The sequence below is a fragment of the Podarcis gaigeae genome, assembly GCF_964106915.1.
Source record: "Podarcis gaigeae genome assembly, chromosome: 15".
NCBI classification, from domain to species: domain Eukaryota; kingdom Metazoa; phylum Chordata; class Lepidosauria; order Squamata; family Lacertidae; genus Podarcis; species Podarcis gaigeae.
Genome location: NC_139692.1, coordinates 16,748,046 through 16,770,955, shown reverse-complemented (window position 1 = coordinate 16,770,955; position 22,910 = coordinate 16,748,046). Strand labels below are relative to the sequence as shown.

At 46.7% G+C, this 22,910-nt stretch overlaps 2 protein-coding genes across 4 annotated transcripts in view; one reads left to right on the top strand and one right to left on the bottom strand.

The window, feature by feature from the left end:
- Positions 1-5,073, bottom strand: part of VPS11 (VPS11 core subunit of CORVET and HOPS complexes) — a gene marked incomplete at its 5' end in the record, with an annotated part of 16,904 nt that extends 11,831 nt beyond the window's left edge. For both annotated transcript variants that reach the window (XR_014558239.1, XM_083713898.1), the window contains 7 exons: positions 799-950; positions 1,492-1,693; positions 2,407-2,654; positions 2,780-2,943; positions 3,169-3,304; positions 4,060-4,208; positions 4,938-5,073. Coding sequence is in view for 1 of the 2 variants with exons in the window: in XM_083713898.1 (XP_083570024.1) it covers positions 799-950; positions 1,492-1,693; positions 2,407-2,654; positions 2,780-2,943; positions 3,169-3,304; positions 4,060-4,208; positions 4,938-5,073 (1,187 nt within the window). The remainder of the gene's footprint in view (positions 1-798; positions 951-1,491; positions 1,694-2,406; positions 2,655-2,779; positions 2,944-3,168; positions 3,305-4,059; positions 4,209-4,937) is intronic.
- Positions 4,995-22,910, top strand: HYOU1 (hypoxia up-regulated 1). Of its 2 annotated transcripts, none has more exons than XM_083713897.1 (24): positions 4,995-5,081; positions 8,175-8,268; positions 8,875-8,953; positions 9,366-9,520; positions 9,775-9,851; positions 9,981-10,162; positions 11,143-11,258; positions 11,750-11,933; positions 12,167-12,301; positions 12,501-12,583; positions 12,689-12,821; positions 13,024-13,211; positions 13,880-14,018; positions 14,102-14,162; positions 14,682-14,764; positions 15,075-15,248; positions 15,889-16,091; positions 16,246-16,333; positions 16,647-16,769; positions 17,350-17,483; positions 18,457-18,541; positions 18,955-19,204; positions 19,467-19,550; positions 20,553-22,910. In XM_083713897.1, exons 2-24 carry the CDS (start codon positions 8,189-8,191, stop codon positions 20,612-20,614), a joined length of 2,898 nt encoding a protein of 965 aa, XP_083570023.1. In that variant the 5' UTR covers positions 4,995-5,081; positions 8,175-8,188; the 3' UTR covers positions 20,615-22,910. The 2 variants fall into 2 exon arrangements, with proteins under 2 accessions (XP_083570023.1, XP_083570022.1); XM_083713896.1 differs by lacking the exon at positions 4,995-5,081 and adding an exon at positions 5,356-5,967.

The following is a 22,910-nucleotide window of genomic DNA, read 5'->3' as shown; positions in this document are numbered from 1 at the left end:
GGAAACTTATCTTGGTCTGCCCCTCACATTGCCAAAGGTAGTGCAATCTGCTGATAAGCACCTCACAATCTGAAAAGCCAGGAGCAACCACAGATAGATAGGCATTCCCTATATAAAGGTAAAGGTAAAGGTCCCCCTGCCCGTACGGGCCAGTCTTGACAGACTCTGGGGTTGTGCGCCCATCTCACTCAAGAGGCCAGGGGCCAGCGCTGTCCGGAGACACTTCCGGGTCACGTGGCCAGTGTGACATCGCTGCTCTGGCGAGCCAGAGCCGCACACGGAAACGCCGTTTACCTTCCTGCTGGTAAGTGGTCCCTATTTATCTACTTGCACCCGGAGGTGCTTTCGAACTGCTAGGTTGGCAGGCGCTGGGACCGAGCAGCGGGAGCGCACCCCGCCGCAGGGATTCGAACCGCCGACCTTTCGATCGGCAAGTCCTAGGCACTGAGGCTTTAACCCACAGCGCCACCTGCGTCCCATTCCCTATATACTATCTCAGTAAATAAATCCCAGTCCACTAGGATCCAGAGAGCCAAACTCCATTTGGATGTGTCAGAGCTCACCAGGGCTCTGTGTGTTTGCAAACCACATTTGGATGGATTTAGTTCCCATCTCATGATGAATTCCCTGGTGAAGCAATTCAGAAAGGAAGCCAACAAGAAGGTGGCAGGTTGGTCAGATTAAAAAATCCAGATTTGTGGCACCCAGATGCTTAGATAGCAAGGCCTCTGGTTTTTCTTCTCACCCCAACATGGCTGTAATGAAGAGGGAGGGCCAAAACTCCCCTGTCCCGCCTACCGAATATATTGCTGAATGGCGCCATCGTGGTTTCCCTTGTTATACAGATGGTCTCCATACTGGCGAAAGATCTCAGACAAGCCGTCACTATCCAGGTGGTGGCTCCTGGCCAGGTGAATGGCCATTTCAAAGAGGTTCTTCCTGAAGAGCATCTGTTGGAAGAGAAGTGCTTGCTTGCTTACAAACGTTGATGGGAACAACAGGGTTTTAAGGGTAATATTGACTATTCATAACTATTCTTCCACGGAGAGCTGCTTAATTACTGGGGTCCTCAAGTATGGAATGCATGCTGATGTATTGTTTTGTGAATGAATAATGACACGCATTTGCAGCTTTCGTAACTGTAAGAGGAGAAACAAGGGGCTCTAGGCCACAGCTGCTCCCTCCCTCTGTGCCACGTGGCACAGATGCTAGTTCAGAGTCACTTCCAGCCCCTTACTAGTGCTCCCTTCGGAGCAACAGCAGACCACACCAACCTCGCACAAACTGGAGCCCTCCAAATGGTTGGGGCTACGGCTCCCCATCAGCTCCAGGCAGCACAGGTGTATGATGCTGGGACTGATGGTATTTGCAGTCCAAACGGCCTGGTGTAGGGCAACATCTGGGCTTTGAGCTGCAGGCAGATGTGAATAAGCTTTGCACCTCAGAACCCCACTAACCACAGAGGAGGAAGAAGCGACCAAGGTCCCTTGCCTCAAGCTTGGTTTGCGTATCCTTCTCCTGCAGTGCATGGAGCTTCCCATCTCTGGTCAGCACATAGAGGCACCCCCACTCGGCCAGGACATCCACCACGTCGTCAAAGACAGAGCTGTATGCAATGAACTTGTTGCCCAAGTCATAAATATTCAGGATCTGCTTGTCGGAGTTTTGTGGATCACTCCCAGCAAATTCCGATCTGGAGTACAGAGGAGCAAAGAGTGAGGGACAGCCTCAGAGATAGTCTTTTAACTTTCACTCACAGGTCAGGAGTTCCCTTTCGTGCACTGGATGAAAGAATGGTCCACACTCACAGCCTCAGAGAGTCTCAAACTGCTGGTCTTAACATTTCCAGGCAAACGTTAAAGTCAGCTGGCAGAGCCCTCTGTGAGTACCTGATGAATCTAAAAAACTAATGACCAAGCTTTTGCATTCCAATGCATAAGATGCATCTGCCTCCTGTTTCTCCCCCACGATATGTACGTCAACCTAACTGTTTCTGAGCCTTGGATAGCACAACATATTGCCTTGCTGCAAAGTAGGGTTTCCCTACCCAACCCCAACCCCCGCACTCAGCCATTTGGACCTTCCAGCCTTTCGTAACAGTCATCACATTCTCAAGATTACTTGTACATATCCCACTCAGCATATTCAGAAAATCCGAAATCTGATAGGAAGCTGGAAAGGAAGGCCAGATTTAACACTGCCTGCAAATAGGGATTGGAAGGCCAAAAAGAAATCCCATGCAACACACAATGGCTTTCTACTGCTCTCTCCTACAGAGGAGTACCTAACCAGAAGCAATAAATAATTTCACAGCAACCACCTTTATCCAGATCCCACACCCCAAGTTTTTAAGAGGTCAAAGGAAAACAATTCAACAAGTTATTCTGTCTTGCAGCTCTGTCTTACTTTGGAGAAGGCTTCCGTTCCTTGGAAACAATGACAAGGTAGCCCCGATACCAGTGGGCTATCAGCTTCTGGCCTTCGAAGGCAAAGCAGGGCCCACGCTCATCTGGCTGGTACAGATATACACATTCATCTCCTGCCACAATGAACTGGAGGTCCTGGGAGGGATCGCTGAGTGTGGAACAGCGCAACCCACAGCCACGTGTGTCCAATTCTAGCTTCGGATAATCCTTCACTGAAAGCGTGTAACACTGCAAAGTCCACAAGGAGGAGGACACAATGAAGCTTGGAAAGCCACAAGAACAGCTCAGAAACTGGGGCGGGGCAGGGCATGACACACACACACACACACACAGTGGTCAACCAAACATCTTACCTGGATGTTCTCTGTGGTGGCAACAAACAGGTGTGTTGTTTTGCCAGACTGACGGAAGGCAAGGCCTGTAATTGGGTAACTGCCTTCATGAAGGATCTGACTTTTGCTGTGCCGATCTCTCGTGATGTCCCCTTTAGTGAGCACAACGCTCCCATCTGTAAAGCCTACAGCAGAAATGGGAAAGGGTGAATGCTGCATTCCATGAGACACCCTGGGAAAAAGCAGGCATTCTCTGCCATCGGAAGACATCAGGTAAGTCCACCAAATGGAAAGCTGAATTAGATTAATATGAAAAGACAGAGGAGTACTCTCCCCAAAACAAAGTAGATCAATTTCTCCTTTATGATTTTATGTCTGTAACTCACAGCAGCAATTTCATTTCCACTTACCAATGGCCATGAAGTTGAGATTCTCATGGACTGTGAGGCAGGACACAACTGTAGGCTTGTTGCCTGGTATTGCAGGGAAAATCCTGGTGCACAGAGGATTCCCACCATCACGCTTCTCTAGATTCCAGACTTTGACCTACAAGTTATTATAGGGGGCTTGTTGAGGAAAACCACCACAAATTGGACCAATTCCCTTCTTATCTAAAAGTAAGTGCTACTGTGCATATAAGATGCACATTTCCCCCTTTCTCCAGTCAAACTCTGGGACCAGGAGTACAGACATAGCTGCTGTGGAAAGAAAGGAGCCACATTTACTCTCCTAACAGGAAGTCACTGCAGGGCAAATAGGCAGAAGGAGCAAGACACCCTTCTTTTGATTAGGCTTAAGCCAAACACAATGGTATCTCTGGTTGCAAACGGGATCCGTTCTGGAGGTCCGCTCACAACATGAAAAGAGCGTAACCCGCAGCAGTGCATCTGCTCATGGCAGGTTGCAATTTGCCACTTCTGCACATGCGCGTGACATCATTTTGCACTTCTGCGCATGCGCGAGTGGCAAAACCCGGAAGTAACCCTTTCCGGTACTCCGGGTCGCCGCAGGAAGTAACCTGAAAGAACGTAACATGAAGCGGACGTAACATGAGGCATGACTGTATGCACAAGTCAGAAAAATACAAAAAAGCCAAAATTCCTGAACACCTGAGTTAAAGTCTTAGGTGACAAATAAATATTTAAAATTCCTAGATTCCAGCAGCAATGTTTTGAAGAACTGGTGGCCCACACTTATCTCAGCCTTGTCATCACGGAAGACTCCTCCTTCCCTACAACTAATCTCGCAAATGCTTTCCATCAAATAGAAAAACAAGTCCGGCTTCCCTCAAACCAACTTACCAAAGGGTTAATACCTTCTTCATCCTCCCCAACTGAAGCCAAGATGCTGTGCTGCTTCAACTGGTAGAGATGTGTCACTCTCAGCTTATAAGCTTGGAAGCTGCTGAGCTCAAGGTTGCGCAGCAGGAACCATATCTGCCCTTCCATATGTAGGTCTGAGTTAAGGAGTCCTCCCCATAAGAGAGCAGAAGGCACAAAAGGCTCAGTGGTTTGCTATTAAAATCTTTTATCGCACTATGTTTATATCCCATCTTTCTTCCATGATGGAACTCAAATTGTTTCCGCAGCTGCCTCCCACCCAGACACTGAACAAGACCTGCATATCTGAGCTGGGTCAAAGGCTGGTGGTGAAGCACCTGCTTTGCATACAAAGGATTCTAGATTCAATCCCTAGAACCTCCAAGCAGGTAAAGGCTTCTACTTTCTGTCTGTTGGTCATCATAGACTCAGAGTGCCTACCTAACCTGTGGTTGCCCAGATGTAGCTGGACTTTTCATAGAATCATAGAGTTGGAAGAGACCACAAGGGCCATCGAGTCCAACCCCCTGCCAACTGCTGTCAGTTTGGGCAATGGCATGGTCAGCAGCAAGGGTGACAACTCAGTCACCACGATGTAGGCAACACTGAAGTAGCTGAGCCAATGCTTGCATCAGGCATCGCCTTATGTTCTTAACTTGAATAAGCTCACGGGGTGGAGAGGAGGAATGCCTTCAGACTTTGGCAGAAGGCGAGCCATGGGTGCAGCTTACCCAAAACTCATGTCCGCTTACCGAGACAAAAGCCCTGCCCAGGCAAGCTGGTTGAGGGGAAAAGAGCACTCCACACACGCTCAGAGGCACCCTGCCCGCCCCTCGCGACACCACTAACAGCAAGGATATCCCCGAAAACGAGACTGCCCCGGCCCGAGTCGCAGACCGTGATGCCCGGCGGCAACAGCACGGGCTTCCCGTCAGGCTCCGTCAGGACATCGCGGTCGAAGAAGCCGAAGCGGCGCCACTGCAGGTAGGCCGCCATCTTGACAGGTAGGCCCAACTCCGGAGGAGAGTCATGTGACCATGCCGCTTCCGCGTTGCTCTCCTCTTAGCGCTGAGGCTGCTGGGATTTGTAGTTCGCCTGGTCTCTAAACCCCCGCCCTAGTGCGCAAGCGCAGAGGAGACCCGCACCCCTTGCGCCGCTGCCCCCTTGTTTCTACGCGGCGGTATTGCAGGCATCCACGCTGAGGCGGCAGGCGGGTGACTGTGACTGACTGGCGGGTCGGCACAGATCAGAGAGGTGCTGGGGTGGCCAAAGGAGAGCGCGCAATCTGCACGTGCTCAGGAGCTCTCCGGCCAGGCCCGTCGCTGCCACCGCCATGCTAGGAAGCCCCGCCCCTCGGCCAATGACCGCGGCCGCTGCGCCCGGCGGCCGAGACGTGGCCCAATGGGGAGCGCGCGAGGGGAGCCGCCGGGCCAATGAGCTCGCGCCGCGTCCGGCTCCGGGGAGGGAAGGAGGGCGGAGCGCAGCTTTCGCAAGGCAGGGAGTCCGGGAGACCGGCCGGCCGAGGGGAGAGAGAGAGAGGGGTAGCCGGAGCGGGAGGCAGAGAGTCCGCGGAGTCCGAGCCGAGAGCGAGCGGGCAGGGAACCCCCGGAGGGAGCGGTTGGCGTGCCGGGCCGAAGACAGCGGCGTCCCCCTTAGAGGCGCCCGGGGGTCGGCCTCTTCCGCGTGGGGGTGGGGGAACCTCTGGGTCTCCAGGTGAACCTTGGCGCCGGGCCTCGCCGCCGTTCCGGGTCTGTCGGAGGAAAGTGCCCTCGCCGCCTCGCCTTTGTTTCCACATCGGGGTTTGGCGGCCCTCGATCGTCAGGATGGCTCCAGCACGCGTGTGGCCGCTGCTGCCCCTCCTCCTGCTGGCTTCCCTGCCTGCGCACTTGGGTAGGTGCCCCTCCCGCCCCCATGGAAGGACCTGGGAAAGATCTTGGTGGTTTTGCAAGTTGCCGAAGAATCAGGCTTGCTAAGCGGAGTTGGGCAGGAGCGAGCCCTTTCATCGCATGGTTTGATCCGGCTCGTCTCAGAATCATAGAATGGTGGAGTTGGAAGAAAGCACTAGGATCATCTAGTCCAGGGTTTCCCAAACTTGGATCTCCAGCTGATCTTGGACTTCCAACTCCCATCATCCCTATCCTTTAGGACCAGTGGTCAGGGATGGTGGGAATTGTAGTCCAAAGACAGCTGGAGACCCAAATTTGGGGAACCCTGATAAAGCCCAACCACCTGCAATGCAGGAATCTCTTGCCCAACATGGTGCTCGAACCCACAAAGACTGAGCTATTCACCTAGTGATGTCTGAAAAGCTAACGTGTATCTTGTAGGTGGGCGGGACGAAACTGACCAGCAGGAAGGGCCGAGTGTTCTGTGAACACCTTGAGGTAGCCCTTAGGTGACAGTCTGTCATGTCCCTGAGAGTGAAAGCATTTCCATTTTAGCTGGTGTTGGACTCATTATGAACTACTGGAATGCGGAAACTGGCCGTGGGACCTGATGGAGACAACTTTTCTAAAGGATGCTGCTGATGCTGCACTACATTTATTTATTTATTTATTTATTTATTTATTTGGTGGTGGCATGTTTCATTTGCCACCTCCTCTAGAAAATGTGTGTCAACATTTAAGCCTTGCAAAATGTGTTGCATAAAGAAAGAGGGACCACAGCTGTACATTCTTGCATATCTTTTTTTTACCAGTTTAGTTCTTGAAAAGAGGCACTTTGAGTGATGTAAATGATAGCCCATTTTAGGTCCAGAAACCATATTAGGAGAGGTGTTGATTATGGCAGGTATTGCTATAATTGCAGGGAGCTTTTTGGGGCCCTGGATATTACATTTATTGTTATTGATATGGGGTCCATTGGCAAGAATAAAGCTCCTTGTTTTTGTAGGCATCCAGCAGAGGTGGTTTTTTTATTCAGACCTATGCCATAACTTGTGTTTACCAAAACTAACTTTAAAGTAAATAGAGAGCCATTTTTCAAAATAAAATTGAGAATGTTATAACCATTTTTTCCCTAGATTTTGACTCCAGATATTTATCTGCCATTTGTAACCTCTAGGCTAGGCTACTAAATATTTGGCATGGGGGGGGCACTATCCTTAGAGATTTCATACGTATCAGCTGGTACAGAATGGGGCAGGCTGTTGAGTTATCAGGAACATGCTAGCGACTTATGTGCCATTGTCTGCACCTCCAGGTAGCCTTCTATTGCAGGATTCACAATTCAGCCTAGATGGTGTTTGAGTGGTTTGGGCCCAATGTGTCTTAGAGGCGAGGTGCCCTTTAAACCAGTTCAGGGCCTCCCTTGGCTAAGCTGTCAGTGCCGCATGTCCATAAGGCACATATTGACTGCCTTGAAGTCTGTTTGGAAACCGCCATTCATACTGCTAGCTATGTTCGACTGGGCATTATTTATTGTATTACGCCTCTGTGATACCAACCACAGTGGCTCGCAGTCCATTTTCAGGTCCAGTTCAAGTGCTGTTTTTCACCTTCAAAACCCTTCATGTCTTAAGCTGGCCTATTTAAAGGACTGAGTGCTTTCATAGGACTCATTAATTCCATAAATTGATATATTCATTGGAGGGTCTCTTGTAGGTGCCCCCATATCTGTGGTGAAGCAAGTAGCTACCAGAGAGAAGGCCTTCTGGGTGGGTCTTTGGAATCTAGTTTATTTTTCTTTTAGTAACAGGAAAGATGCCTCCTAATTTCCATGTAGACATAGTTTTAATTCTACTACTTTGTACCTTTTAGCTTTATAATTTTATTTACATTTTGATTGTGTGTTTGTTTTTTGTATTTACTTCCTATAAACCTCCCTAGGAATATGGTTGAAGGATGCTTAAAAATTCTTAGCGATAAAGAGATATTTTGAGATGTTTCCCTACAAATGAGATGCTCTGGATGATACAGTACTGTGAAACTTTATTCTGGTGGAGTCCTCCGGGTGTGCTGTAACGCATCTGTGTTTAGACTGGCTTTTTGTTTCTTATCAATTCAGCTAAGCATTAGAAATTAGAAGGAGGCTGGAGGGTATTGTCTAAGGTTCTTACTGGAAGAAAGTACATTTGACACAATACTTTTGTTCCACAGATTCATTGGCTGTGATGTCAGTGGACATGGGTAGTGAATCTATGAAGATCGCCATTGTGAAGCCTGGGGTGCCAATGGAAATTGTCTTAAACAAGTGAGTGGGCTAAATATGTGCTGCAATGAATGTGACTGTGGCAACAACTGTTTTGGAGGGCTTGACACATCATAGAATTGTAAAGGTGCCCCAAGGTTCAACCAGTCCAACCACTTACAGTGCAGGAATAAATCCATGTCTTAGTGGTGCAGTACAGAAAATATGGGGCAGCTTCCCATAGGTGTAACTTTCTTTTGCCCTTACTTATTGTTCACTAATCTCAGATGTGGTTATTTAGAAGAGACTCCAATGTGTTTCTCTTCACTTGTTCCAGTGCTGAATCCTGGCATTGAAAACCAGTTCTGCATTTCTCCAAGGAACCCAGAAGTTAGACCCCATGAATTTCTGGGGCAGGGCCATTGTGCAGTGACAGGGCACCTGCTTTGTTTGTAGCAGGTTGCGTATTGAATCCCAGGCATCTCCTTAAATTTATTAGGTACCAGACGACAGGAACAGTGTGCTTCGGTCTGAGGCCCTGGAGAACCACTGCAGACCTGAGTCAGAAATATTGCTTCAGCTGGATGAATAAATAGCCTAGCCTGGTTATTAGACAACTTCCTATCTCCCCAGGAAACAGTTCTAGTTTAATTTTTCTTGTTGTTCTAGGGAATCTCGGAGAAAAACACCAGTGGCTGTAACTCTAAAGGAGAATGAGCGCCTCTTTGGTGACAATGCCGTGGGAATGGTAAGTCCCTTAGATGTCCACTCACACATCCCCTCTGCTTTTTCTATACCAAGAGTATTTATTTGCATACACAGCTTGTTCTTCTGGGGTCCTGTCTCTGCTGCACCTTCCTCTTTACACTTTCAGCTTCAATAACATGTTCCTCCCCACTGAGATTTGTTGAAGAGACAGTACTACAGGTCCTCTTTGGCAGTTTAGCTCAGGTTCCAGATAAGGACTTTTCCAGTGCTGGCATGCAGTGACTTTTTTGGTTTTGGAAACGGAGGATCCTAAATGCCACTTTGGGTATTTTCAGTAGTTCAGTTGTTGAGGGTTTCTGGCGTGTATGCCTTTTAAAAAGAAATTTATGGGGGATAGGTGAACATTCCAGAAGAATCAGCATGGTTGTGTGTTTTTCCTGTTTTTTTAATAGGGCATCAAGAACCCAAAAGTGGCTTTCCGGTATTTCCAGGATCTCCTGGGCAAGCGCATTGATAACCCACAAGTGACCATGTACCAGTCACGGTTCCCAGAACATGAGCTGGTGAAAGATGCAAGGAGGGAGACAGTCAGTTTCAAGCTGTCAGAGTACGTTTCCACTTTGAGGTTTGCCACGTGGCACTGCTGAGCAAGAAAGGCTGTGGCATCTCTCTGCAAGCCACTTTGGGAGTACTGCTGCATAGATTTGGTTGGCCCAATGCCATGGTCAGCTTGTATTTGGTATGTGCCCTGATAATGGGCAAGTGGTTTGTGGAAGTGATGAGGCCCACCCATGCTCAAAAGATGCATTTCACAGCTGGGATCAGGAGTTTAGAATTTATCATTCTTGTTCTTCCTTGCAGCAAATTGCACTATACTCCAGAAGAGATCCTAGGCATGGTGCTCAACTATTCTCGGGCGCTGGCAGAGGAATTTGCAGGTTAGAAATGACTCTTGAGTGTTTGAGGCACAAGAGGTGTCTTTCCTTCTTGGGTCAGCAAGCATATGAATAAAAATGAAGAGGCACCTGAACCAGGAGCTCACACCATACCTCCTCCTTATCTTACAGAACAGCCTGTCAAGGATGCCGTGATCACTGTCCCTGCCTACTTCAACCAGGCAGAGAGGAGAGCGGTCCTGCATGCAGCAAAAATGGCAGATCTCAAGGTTTTGCAGCTCATCAACGATAACACAGCTGTGGCTTTGAACTATGGGGTGTTCCGAAGGAAGGACATCAATGCTACAGCCCAGGTGCTTGTAATTGGAGGGTGTGTGTGGCTCGGGAGGGGGGAGGTTTTTACCCAGGGCTCAAGCTCATTGTGCCTCTGTAACCTTACCTAGAAAACACAGGGAATTTGAGCAGGGCAGTCTTCTTGGTCAGTGAGAGTTGCCTGTTTGAATCCAAACTTTTATGTACAGATTCTGCATTCCCCTAATTCCAGCTAGCCACATACACAAGCGAGCAGGGCCCACTCACCTGTCAGTCATCTGATATTACTATGAAATCTAGTGACCAACTTATCCTTTGTAGCAAGGCAAGCTGCGTTACCAAAGCCAAGCCAAGTTTCAAGTTAGTACCTATTGGCCAATAGGCAGTGACTCCAAACCTGCTTTCTGCAGGGATTGGCTCTGTGGCTTGAGTTTCCTCTGGAGAACTTGGTTGCACATCTGAACCACTGGGCTTGGAGTCACCAAGACCATAGGTCGAGACTTGAGGCCTGTTAAGAGTTCCACATGCCTGCTTTGTCTGTCAGTTGATTGCCGTGGACAGGAAGCCTCCCTTGCCAATGCACAATCTGGAGCATTCTTCAGGACTCCCAGTATATATAGCATCTTGTCAGCTGCATCTTTACCTGTCTCCCACCTGACATCACACATGACATCTGGTGTGGGGCTGGTGGGCATACTTGGCAGAAAATAGCCTCATGGGCCAAATTTGGACCCATGTTAGGTCTAATTAGGTCTGCAGGCTGGAGGGCTGACCCACCTCTGGACCAGATGAACAAACAGTCTGACTTCTTCTTCTTCTTATTATTATTATTATATATCCCACCCATCTAACTGGGTTGCCCCAGCCACTCTGGCAACTTCATACTCTTGTATATATTTTTAAGCTTGGAGATGGCTGATCTGAGTTCCCACAGACATTCATGTACCATCCTTCAGACTGTGATACCTCCGTGCCTGCTGTTGCCTGCTGTCTTTAGCATTGGTTCTTTATTGATTTCCAGAATATTATGTTTTATGACATGGGAGCAGGCAGCACTGTGTGTACCATCGTGACTTACCAAGCAGTGAAAACCAAGGACTCGGGAACCCAGCCTCAGCTTCAGATTCGGGGTGTTGGGTAAGAGCTTGATTCTTGAAATTAAATTTGCTAGGGAGTCAGGAGAGAGCAGGATATCTGAAGTAGAAAGGTCCAAACTGGGACGCATATTGCACAAAGCAGAATAAAACAAATGCATAATGGATCATGTTGGCTAGGTCCTAGCTGGAGTCAACATGCCTCTTTCCCCCACCCTTCTTTTTAAAGTGATTTCCTGGGAATTGCAAATGTGGAAAGTGCTATTGCATTTGTTTCCTATTTGACGGTTACCCATAAGCCACTGTAAGATTGGGATGCTGGATTTGGATGGACATGTGGTCTGATCTTGCTGCAGGGCACTTGTGGAAGGATGTTTAGAAAACCAAAATGCTGGTTTTGGGGTGGGAGGGAATAGAGAGATATCAAGCTTGTTGAGAGGAGTGGTAGCTGGAGAGGTAGTTGCTGGGCTTCATCGCAAAGGGGCTGCTGGCTTGAGTAGCTGCTTCCACTGCATACCTCGTCCTCCTCCCCAGATTTGATCGCACACTGGGAGGGCTGGAGATGGAGCTGCGCCTCCGTGACCATCTGGCCAAACTCTTCAATCAGCAAAATCCATCAAAGGATGTCCGGAAAAATCTCCGGGCCATGGCCAAGCTACTAAAGGAAGCCAATCGCGTGAAAACAGTACTAAGTGCCAATGCTGACCATGTGGCCCAGGTAGGTTGTGTGTGTATCATTTGGCGTGGCCTGGGTGCATGGAAAATGCCTAACTTTCGTAGTCTGCTATAGTCAATTGTAAGCAGCTATCTGCTTACATGTAGATGAAAAGCTTCTACATTTCATTAAGGTCTTATCCTGTTTTGAAGGCACAGTAGAAGCAGTGTGCTGGCTTCGGAGAGGAAGTGCTGTATGTGTCTGTGAGATAAGATGCTCTTGGTTTCTCTCCCTAGATCGAGGGCTTGCTGGATGATATTGACTTCAAGGCCAAAGTTTCACGGCAGGAATTGGAGGAGCTGTGCTCTGATTTGTTCCAGCGGGTTGCAGGACCTGTGCAGCAGGCGGTCAGCAGTGCTGAGATCGGTTTGGTAAGTGCGGATGGTTTTGTTACAAGGTCTCTAGTTTTCACCAAACAACGTGAATTCCACAGCGTAGGCCATTGTGGGAAGCAGTTACTGCTCCTTCCAGGCTACCTACATCTGTGCAACCAGAACTCGTAGATTCAGAAAATGTAACAGAGTTCAAGCTCGAGAGAGTCAGACCCTGTTATCTTTCCCCAATTCCCAGAATGAAATTGACCAGGTGATCCTTGTCGGTGGTGCCACTCGCGTCCCAAAGGTACAGGAATATCTGCTAAAGGCAGTTGGCAAGTAAGCATCAGCCCAGTTTTGGTGGTACTTTCTGCCTCCCACCCCTCAAAATGTTCTCTGTCCAGAGCAGGATAGCACCTAATCATTCTTCTGTTGACAACACAGGGATGAGCTGGGCAAGAACATCAATGCAGATGAAGCAGCTGCAATGGGCGCTGTCTACCAAGCAGCTGCCTTGAGCAAAGCCTTTAAGGTGAAGCCTTTCATTGTCCGTGATGCAGCTGTTTTCCCCATCCAGGTGAGCTGTGGTTCATTATCAAGTATCAGAGTGCTGTGGATTTCAGGGAGAGGGTTGGTAAAAAGCCTGTCTCGGCATTCTGTCTCAAGCAGCCCAAGAAAAGTGCTGATCTTTGTCGCTTAATGTTGGCATGCAATTGGCTCTCCCGTGTGGTAGAATCTGGAAGAGGTACAGTCTGTTCTTTATCCTCTCCTAACCTTAGGTTGAGTTCACCCGTGAGGTAGAAGAGGAGGATAAATCCAAAAGCCTTAAGCACAACCGGCGGATCCTGTTCCAGCGCATGGCTCCGTATCCCCAACGGAAGGTCATCACCTTCAACCGATACACAGATGACTTTGAGTTCCATGTCAACTACGCAGATATGGGCTTCCTGGGTGACAGTGACTTGAAGTGAGTGCAGTTGTGGGTCAACCACAAAAAACAGAGCATGCTGGCTCTTGCTTTCCTTTTCCCTTTTGTTATGGTAGTTACAGCTGCCCGGGAGTTTGGTCTAAGGAGCGAAGAACTGATGGGGTTGCATAAGGAATAAAAACAAAACATGACAGAGGGAGGAATAGCTGGATATTACTCTTTATTGGACATTTGATTGTTTTGAGGAACTCTTGTATGTGGTAGCTGGAAGTCCCTTCTACTTATATTTGTTATCTTTTTCTTTATCTTTCTATTCTGTTATTTCCCTAAATATTATTTCCCTCTTATTTTCTTTGTTTTGTTTCTGCTTTGGTCTGGTCTTCTATAGTATTTTGAAAAGTCCTAATAAAATCATTTTTTTAAAAAAGGCTTAACTTGACTCATGTCCTCAGAGTTTATGATTCTGCCCGAACTCAGCTTTATGTCAGTGGCTATGGCTTTGGGAACTCAAATTTGTTCTCGGCTGTTTGAACTTGTACCCTTGCAGCTGAGTATCCAGGAAATAAAATATCTACATTACTGCCCTTTGGTGTTTCTACAAGGTTTTGTGATTTCTGTGGTAGAGCTAGAGAATGGGAACAGAAAGGAGGGGTGGCCAGCCGCTGTGCTCACCCATCCCAATGTGTGTCCTTGTGTGGTTTCTGCAGAGCTTTTGGGTCCTTGAACCTCACAAGGGTGAAGCTGCAAGGAGTGGGCGAGAGCTTCAAGAAACATTTGGATTACGAGTCCAAAGGCATCAAGGCTCATTTCAACATGGACGAGAGTGGTGTGCTGAGCCTTGATCGTGTAAGTACCGCTTCAATGCTCTTCATCTCCCGCTCACTTGCTGGGCCTTCCAATCTCATTCTGCTCCGTGTGTTGTCTCCCAGGTAGAATCTGTGTTTGAGACTCTGGTGGAGGACAAGCCAGAGGAGGAATCCACGCTAACAAGTGAGTTGGTTGGGTTGCAGCAACAGCTCTTCTCGTACCATGTAGGCAGTTTGACTTAATCTGCCCCTTCCCAGTTTTCAGCATCACTTTGAGTGGTCGGAAATGAGACCTTTCCAACTCTTTGCCCCTCAGCTTTACAACCAAGCAAGCTGCAGTTGCAGGGACTGGTTCCTTGGGGTGGGGCCTCTCTGTTCTTGGCTACCTTTAGTAATCAGGTATGCTGGAGAAACAAGGCAGTGTACACACCAGGGCACTGTTGGCACTCGGAGACATGGAGGTTTCACATTCGTTGAGGGTATTGTAGTTTTTACAGCTGTAGGGGCAGAGGTGGCCTGTGCTGTTTTGCCAGCGAACACCCACCCCAAGATTGAGAAGCTACCACATAGATTATGAAGGCATTCACTAAGCAGAGACAAAGATCTGTCCCTTAGGAGGGGATGGGTCAGGTGGCAGACAGGAGCTGGGTTTTCTGTGTGTAGAACCCAAACCTTTCTTAAATATGTTTCTTCTTTCGAGCAGAGCTTGGGAACACCATCTCTAGTCTCTTTGGAGGAGGGAGCCCTGTTCCAGAAGCATCTGAAAACTTGACTGAGACTGTTCAGGTGAGCTCTGTTCTGTGGAGAGCCTGCCAGCAAGATGCAGGATTTGAGCCTAATGCAAATGTCATCAGGGACTTGAAAAGGGCTACAAATATGAAAAAAAGATATTGGCACTGTTCATTGGCACTGTGTTCTTGGCTAAAACCATAATAAATACTTAAGAGTCAGAAGGAATCCATGACAAGTGACTGTCGCGGCAGAGCTTGTAGCTGGACCTGCTGGGTCCCTTCAGAGTCACACCTGTCTTGGCTGAAGAAGCCTGGCTGCGCAAGATTCTTATAACACCCTTGGGAATTTCCCCTCTGTTGCCCAGGAGGAAGAGGAGAGCCAAGCGGAAGCAGGTAAGGAGGACCAGAAGGATGACAATGGGGCTGCTAGTGAGGAGGAAGAAAAGCAGCCAACGCCATCCCCATCTCAGGAAAAAGCTGCTGAAGATGCTTCAGCTGAGGACCAACAAGAGGAAGGAAGAGAGAAATCAGACTCCCAGGTGAGCAAGCAGTGAGGAGGGTCACTGAAGAGCCTCCCCCCCCCCCTTTTTTATCCAACAGAAGACAAATGAGAAGGCGTCCGTAGGGGTGAAGTTATTGTGGGGAACAGTACTTTTTCATGCTTCAAATCCCCTGAACCATGGTTGTCTACTTATTGGAGAGGGTGGGAAACTTCCTTTTAAGGTCTGATGCCTATGGGGTTGTGTGAGAATTCTCCTAAAAACTTGACATCTACATGGTTCCAAGCATGGCTGAATCCAGGGCCATTACAAAACCTTTTGCTACCTGAAGCAACAAATTTCCACCAACAACAAATTGTACATACAAACTCTGACTGGACCAGCAGTTGAATTTTTTATTTCATCGTTGCCAGTGGAATAATGCCCTCCACCAACCCTGAGGGCAAGAGTAGTTAAGCAGGTACAGATCTTACAACAGAAAGATATGGCCAGGGAACTCGGAAGGAATGGGGTTGGTAGGTGGCTGTTCCCAGAAGTTAGCACTTGAGGTAGTTGCCTCTCTACCTAATGGCAGGGCCGGCCCAACTTAAATTTAAAATTAAAGCAAGCCTGTCAAATGTTGGCTCTAGCTGGTGGCTGAAAACAGCCCCCTGTTAGTCTTGGAATTGCTCCCATCTAGGAAGCCCAAGAAAAGACAGATACTGGGAAGGATGAGGAGCCTACAAAGAGCCCCGAGGGCAATGGTGCCAAAGCAGCTGAGGAGGAGGAGAAAAAGCTGAAGCCGCCAAAGAAACAAAAGCTGGTGGAAGAGATTGCAGTAGAGCTGGATGTGAATGATGTGCCAGAGTTGCTGCCAGAAGAACTGCAGGACTCCATTAAGAAGTACGTGGATCTTCAGGGCTGCCTCTGCCCCCTAGCTGTTAGCTGGGATGAGACTGCTTGCAGTCAGTGCATGGGGATGTTTTTTTGTCTTCTCCCATTAAGAGAAGGTTGTGACCTTGCGTACCTTGTTCTTCCCACCTTTTTCTAACATCAGGTTGCAAGAATTGACTGAAAGAGACATAGCAAAGCATGAGAGGGAAAAGTCAGCCAATGGCCTTGAGGCCTTCATCTTTGAGACTCAGGTAGGTCCCGGGAAAAAGGATCAGAGGGCATTTAGCGGGTTCATCTTGTTGCCGATGATCCCACTCCCATAAAATTATTTCTCTGCTGCCGTTTAACTTATGTGTATCTTGTCTTTTGTGTAAAGTTTCAGCACTATTGCAACTTGAGCTGTAAGAAAATTTGGAATAGGTCAGGGAGGCTGCCGTGTCGCCTTTAGCTAAATTTCTGTCAAACAAAGAAATTGTTTTGGCTCCTGTTTGGTGAATGTTCCCATAAGTGACAAGAACTTCAGAGAGATTGATTTTGTGTGTGTGTGTGTGTCTCTTTTACCAGGATAAGCTACAACAGGAGGAGTATAAGTTTGTTTCAACAGAAGACGAGCGAGAGGAAATTTCCAAGAAGCTGAGCGAAGCTTCCAACTGGATGGAAGAGGAAGGCTATACAGCCACAACTAAGGTTGGGGCACCACATTGAACTGCCAATATCTTTTTCAGGGGAAACTTCTCTGTATTGTTAGGCTAGAGTTTGAAGATTCTCAGAGTGTGTTTCATGTGGGTTATCTGGACTACAGAAGTGTCTTTCCCTCGCCAAAAGCTTTTTGGAAATTTTAGCCAGTACGTTTTGTCAGAATCGGAGAAACAGAAGAATGTGACTTGCTATGGTTGATGAGAACAACTTTGAGCTTCCTTGACTGCACTGCCTTCTGGGCAATGGCAAAGTACTTTGTCATTCATAGCTGCAATCATTGTGTGGGATTCCCGTGGTCTGCATGTCTGACCAACCTACAAGTGTCACATTTGGCTTGTGTGCCCTCTTAACTTTGGGACGGGGGTTTGAACTCCCTGGGAACTGGATGCCTGTATAATAGCTTAGCTGTCACTGTGGAGCCTCCAGGGCGGAGTTCTAGTGTGTCTCCAGGCAGGCTCAGTTTGTGGATGTTTAACCCCTTCTTCCTGAATTTCCAGACCATCTTTGCAAGATGATATATGTGTCCAAGGCAGAATTTTAGCTTTTTAACTTCTATTCCAATTCACAGGAGCTGAAAGAGAGGCTCTCTGAACTGAAGAAGCTGTGTCGGAGCCTTTTCTTCCGTGTGGAGGAGAGAAGGAAGTGGCCAGACCGTCTAGCTACCCTAGAAAGCTTGCTCAATCACTCCAATATTTTCCTCAAGTACGAGCAACCAAGATGTCTTTAGTAGGAGAGGAGGGGACTTGGGTTGGGGCAGAGGGGCTTGCCTTACTCACACTAGCAGCTGAGATCAGCACTCTCTGGACCCAAAGGGTGTGCATGGGGAGCTGTGCAATGCAGCTGTTTAAATCTCAGCAAGGCAACCAGGAGACAAAGAAGCAGTTCACTTTCAGTGAAACCGTTTTTGGTTGTACCACACAACAGTTTTATTTTAATAAGCCTTGTTCTCAAGCTGATAGTGGCACTCATGGAAGAATAGCTACAGGTTCCAGTGCTGTAGCTTCCTCTTGCTAAAAGTTATATAGAAAAATGGTCCCCATTTATGAGAAGTTGAGATTCTTAGCATGAAACGCTAAACTCTTACCCATGAGAGTTGCTTTCCAAATCTCTGCTATCTTGAAAGGAAGTAAGGGTGCATATCAAGGACCAAGATAATTACACATGTGCACGCTGCTATAAGGGTGTGGTGGAGTTTGCTTTTCTTATGGAGGGCTGGTATTTTGCCATAGTCCTACATACTGGGTTTTTTTTCCCTTTCCTTGAACAATATTTTACAATTTTTTTGTGTAGAACTTCAGTTACTGATTCCATATCTTTGTCACCAAATTGAAAGGAAAATTGTTTGAGGCAAAAGAAATTGGCACTCATGGTCACTGGAAAAAAAATCCCGCTTTGTAACCATCTCCCGAAGTTTCACCTGTTGTCTATCTCACTTGTTAACATGGTTGTCAAACTTAGCAGTTGAAATTAGCTAGAAATGTTATGGCCTAGATATTTCTGTGCTGCATCCTGTGTCCCAGTTGTCACTTTTCCTAGAACAGTAAAGCTGAAGGTGTTGTCTTTAGCAGTTGTTGTTGGCTGCACAGGAGCCAGTTACACCAACTGGAGAGCTTTAATATAGTGTGAAAACTGCTTCAGGGCAAGAGGGAGACACAATTCTCATTCACTTTTTCAGGGGCGCTCGCATGATCCCGGAGGCTGATCAGTTATTCACAGAGGTGGAGCTAAGCACCTTGGAAAAAGTTATAAACGAGACAACGGTAAGAAGGGTCACAAGGAGTGCAGAAAATCTTTTCAGTATCCAAACTATGTGCGTTCATGCATGTGCATGTCTTGTCCCTTCTGCTCTAGGCTCCAAAAGATACCCCTTTTGGTTTTTTTACTTAGAATGTTGTGATTCAGTTCACAGGTAAACCTAAGAATCCTGCCAAAATACAGTAAGCCCACAACTTGTGCTTGCTTTATGGAGTATGGGGGTATGAATGAATGAATGGTTGTAGAAATGGGGCTCAGCAGAGGCCACGTGGAGCTTTCAAGCAGTGATTTTGCATAGAGTCGTGGCGTGTCAGGTCAGAAGGCCATTGGCACTTGGTAAATGAGCAGCACCAAACAGGGCTGGTCTTATCAGGTGGAGCCTAAGGATAATATGTTTTCCTGGGTTTGTTTGTTTTAGTTGTGGAAGAATGAGACCCTGGCAGAACAGACCAAGCTGTCGCCCGCCGAGAAGCCTATTCTGCTTTCCAAAGACATTGAGCTGAAGATTGCAGCTCTGGACAGGGAAGTGCAATATCTCCTCAACAAAGCCAAGTTTTCAAAGATCAGGCCCCCCAAGAAGAACACCACAAAAACAGAAGCGGGCAAGAACACCACTGTGCCTCCTGAGGGTGAAAAGGTCATTCCTCCCAAGGATGAGAATCAAAAAGGTAAGAAGGTCTCGCAGCAGCATCAGTAGTCTTCTAATTCCCCTGTTCATATTCCCTGGTGTTTGAAACTAGCCCTGTGGAAGACTGCTTGGTGTAAAAGAGGGTCCTCATTCTTTGCTGCCTCTTCTAGCCTTTAGTTGGTTGCTCCATGAGCTGTGTTGTAAATGGCTCAAATTTCTCTTGGGTGATGTGGTGTGCATCCAGTTTGGTCATTGCACATACCTCTGCAACTATGGATACCTTTTTTTCTCCTTCCAACCAGATAAACCAGAAGATGCTAGCCCAGTCAAAGAACCACCCATAGAAGAAAAGGCACCACTGGATGATGAATTGGGACCAGACTCTGGTAAGGAATGAATTGATTTATTTCGATCACTGACCAGAACTCTGGTAAGGAAATATTGGGCTGAGAGAATTGGAATTCCCCAGGCCATGTGATTGCTTTTTCTTGGGTTCTCCACATCATAGTGGGAATTCAGGAACCTTTTATTCTGGAGCCATGCTATTCTGGGCCTCAAATTCACAATGTGAAACAATGTAAGGAAACAAGTTATTCAAATTACTATTTTAATAGCCGTAGTCAATTTATACAGTTAATGCTGGGAAACTCCATGCCATCCTGGGAATTGGCTGCAAGGCAGGGGGGGACGTGGCTGCTTTCAGAAAAGACTTTTACAGCTGAAATGGGCACTGTGATGCTTAAGGGGCACCAATAGCATTCCCAACATTCAAGGAGGGAGGAGAAAAGACAGTAATACAGAGGGATGAGCTATTCCCAGACAAGACTTGCTCTCTCCTCCTTGCCCTGCCAACTCAGGGGAAGGGTCTCCTGGCAAAAGCTCCTCACCAAGTGATCTCAACAGTCCTGATGGAAGAAGGGGCCTCAAGAGCACGTGTAGGGAATTTAAGTGGCACAAATGTGTGGGTTTAAAGTGCCACAAAACTGATTGAATTTTTATGCAGCATGCATCTCAAGGATGGCAATGTATTTTTTTCCCCAATTACCCTTTTCTTACTTCCTGTTTACCTCATCCCTGTACTGCACGAGGGTTGGCACTGGGAATCTTGAAGAACCAAATCCCTTTGGAACCGTCCAGGGTTAGGGTTAGCAAATGTAGAGGTAGCAACCCTTTACTTTTCAATTCCAAATGCTCTTCCATTCCGCTAATATGTTTGAGTCTCAAGCCATGGCTTTATCTGCCTGCTCTTGCTTTCTAACCCTGCTACCCTGTTTCTTACTCTTTGTGTATCTGAACATGTTTCCCTAGTACTATCTTGATTTGGAAAGTTGTTGTGCATGCTGCACAGTTTTGATTCATTATGGTTTTTCTGCTCTTGCTCTTTTCAGGGCCACAAACTGACAAGAGGTCGGAAACAAGGGAAGACACCAGAACCAATGATGAATTATAACAGTTCCTTAAACGCCCCCCCCCTTGCACCAACACCTATTTATTTACAGTTAACTCCATTGTTTTTATGATGGACCTGGTTAGTGGAACATGGCACAGACTGACAACAAAATGCAATAGAGCTGTACATTTTTTTTCTTTCTGTTGGGGATTTATTTGTTGCTGATTTTGGTGTGTTGTCTTGTCTCTTCCTTTCTTTAAAAATGACTTTGAGCTCACTGGGCACTCTTGCTGTGTTTTCCACAGCACTGTCCCCTGAATTGCACTTCTAACCAGTAGATTTAAATCTACCTGAAACTGTTCTAGGAAATGACAGTTGGCATCAGCAGTTTTTTGGGCTATGCTTCACCTTCTGGAAACATTATTTGTCTGCAACTGGAAATATCAAATTGGAACCATCTGCTGCAGCCTCATCATGTTATGGTTCATCAACTAGGCTTGAATGAGCAAGTCCCTTTATATCCTTACTCTTGGGCTGTTGATGGACAGTTTTCTGTTTTGGGGGTGTCTGTGCAACTGAAATGGATGAAACAGGAGTGGAGAGTAAAAGAAGTTGACAATGCTTGGAAGGAAAACCAAAATGCTGAAACAGATAACTATACAACTCTGCTTTCAGAAGTATTTATCAGACAGCTGTAGCATAGCAGGGATGGCCACTGATGAGACACGTATCCCTGATTCTTATTATCAGTTACTGCCTTTAGCAAAACTCCCTAATGCCAGTCATTTTCTAAGAGGCCCATGAAACTATGCTGTTGTAATAAAGCAGGAAGTCTGATCTATCCCAGAAAGGTACAGGTTTTCTTTACCTATTTTATTTGCTCCTCAAGTTTGTAGTTTTGCTTTCTAATTGCCTTCCCAGCAACACTGGGCACTGTTCTTAGTCTTGCCATTTCCTAATACTGCTGGTGTTATATGGTGATTTGGGAAGCTGGCTTACAAAGCTTGCTGTCTTGGGTGGTGAATGCACATTTGTGTGTGTGCACCTTTTATTTACTAGCTCAGTCACCCTACTGGCAGCTGAACTTTCCACTTTGGCCACCTAGTAGTGTAGTAGGGACAGCTTTGGCTATAGGACAAATAATTGTGATACTTCAGTTTTCAGAAGTACAAATCAGTCCAACTGCACATAAACTAGAATATGTAAAGATATCACAAAGTAGAGGAAAAACTTCATCCAGCCCTTTTTACTTCAGTTTTCCCCTCTACACACAATGTCCAAACTGTTCAAAGGAATATCATATGTAGACCATGCTGAGACCGCGTTTTCTTTAACATCATTGCTCAGCAACTCATTCCTAAGCACTGCCTCCTAGTCCCTAAAATCAATTTGGAAATGTGTTCTTCTCTTGAATTAATTTCAAGACGTCTTTGTCTTAACTTGCAACTTTGAGGAATTATTTCTCTAGTATTCAGGCAGAAGTGGTATGCCAAATGCTACAGGCTCCTAGAACAAGGCAAATGTGAGAAATTAATACTAAATTGTGTGCTGCCTATTGTAATGCCCCCTTTCCTCTTCATTTCAACAAGCTTTATACTTGTGCTTGGAAGTTAAGCTTGCCATCTTTCCCAGTTGTGTGTGTGTGTGTGTGTGTGTGTGTGTGTGTATGTATATATATATATATACACACACACACACACACACAGGTGTTTTTGCCTCTGTTAAAATGTGCATTGAATATTTGGATTTTGATGAAAATGGAGTTTAAAACCTTATTAAAAACAAAGCAACTATTTCTGCATACCTATTTTTTGATGAGAATGTGCATTCTACTGTGAGCATTGATAAAGTAATTGGAATTTGAATGTAAATCTTGGTTTCCTGAAAAACATTTCCCTGAATTTGTCTTGTGCTGTGTCTGTCTTTTCTTAAAAATTTCCCCCTTTTGAACAGGGCAGGCTTAGAAGTTTTAATTTCTCTGCCATGGGAATGTAATTTGGGAGTGAAGGAGGAATGTTCCCTCTTCCATTCCTCTGCTGCTGCCTAAAACCCAACTAAGCCTAATCCAGAAAGCCAGTAGGCAAGAGAGTACCTTGTGCTGCCACCTTTGTGTGCTCTGCAGAAATTGTGCAAGTTCCCTCTGCCATATTGGCACTTACTTAGCTGTGGAGTCTGGAGTTGTTTGTTTTACATCAATGTTCAGGTGCTCGTTGGTCAGTTCTGTTAACTTTTTTTTCTGGAGGGAGGAAAAGAGAAAGCGGGTGGTGATCACATTTTAAGTCATTCAGTTGAAATGTATTTGCTCCTTTTGAAAATGGTTTCAATAAAATAACTTGCTTTTCTAAAAAAAAAAAAA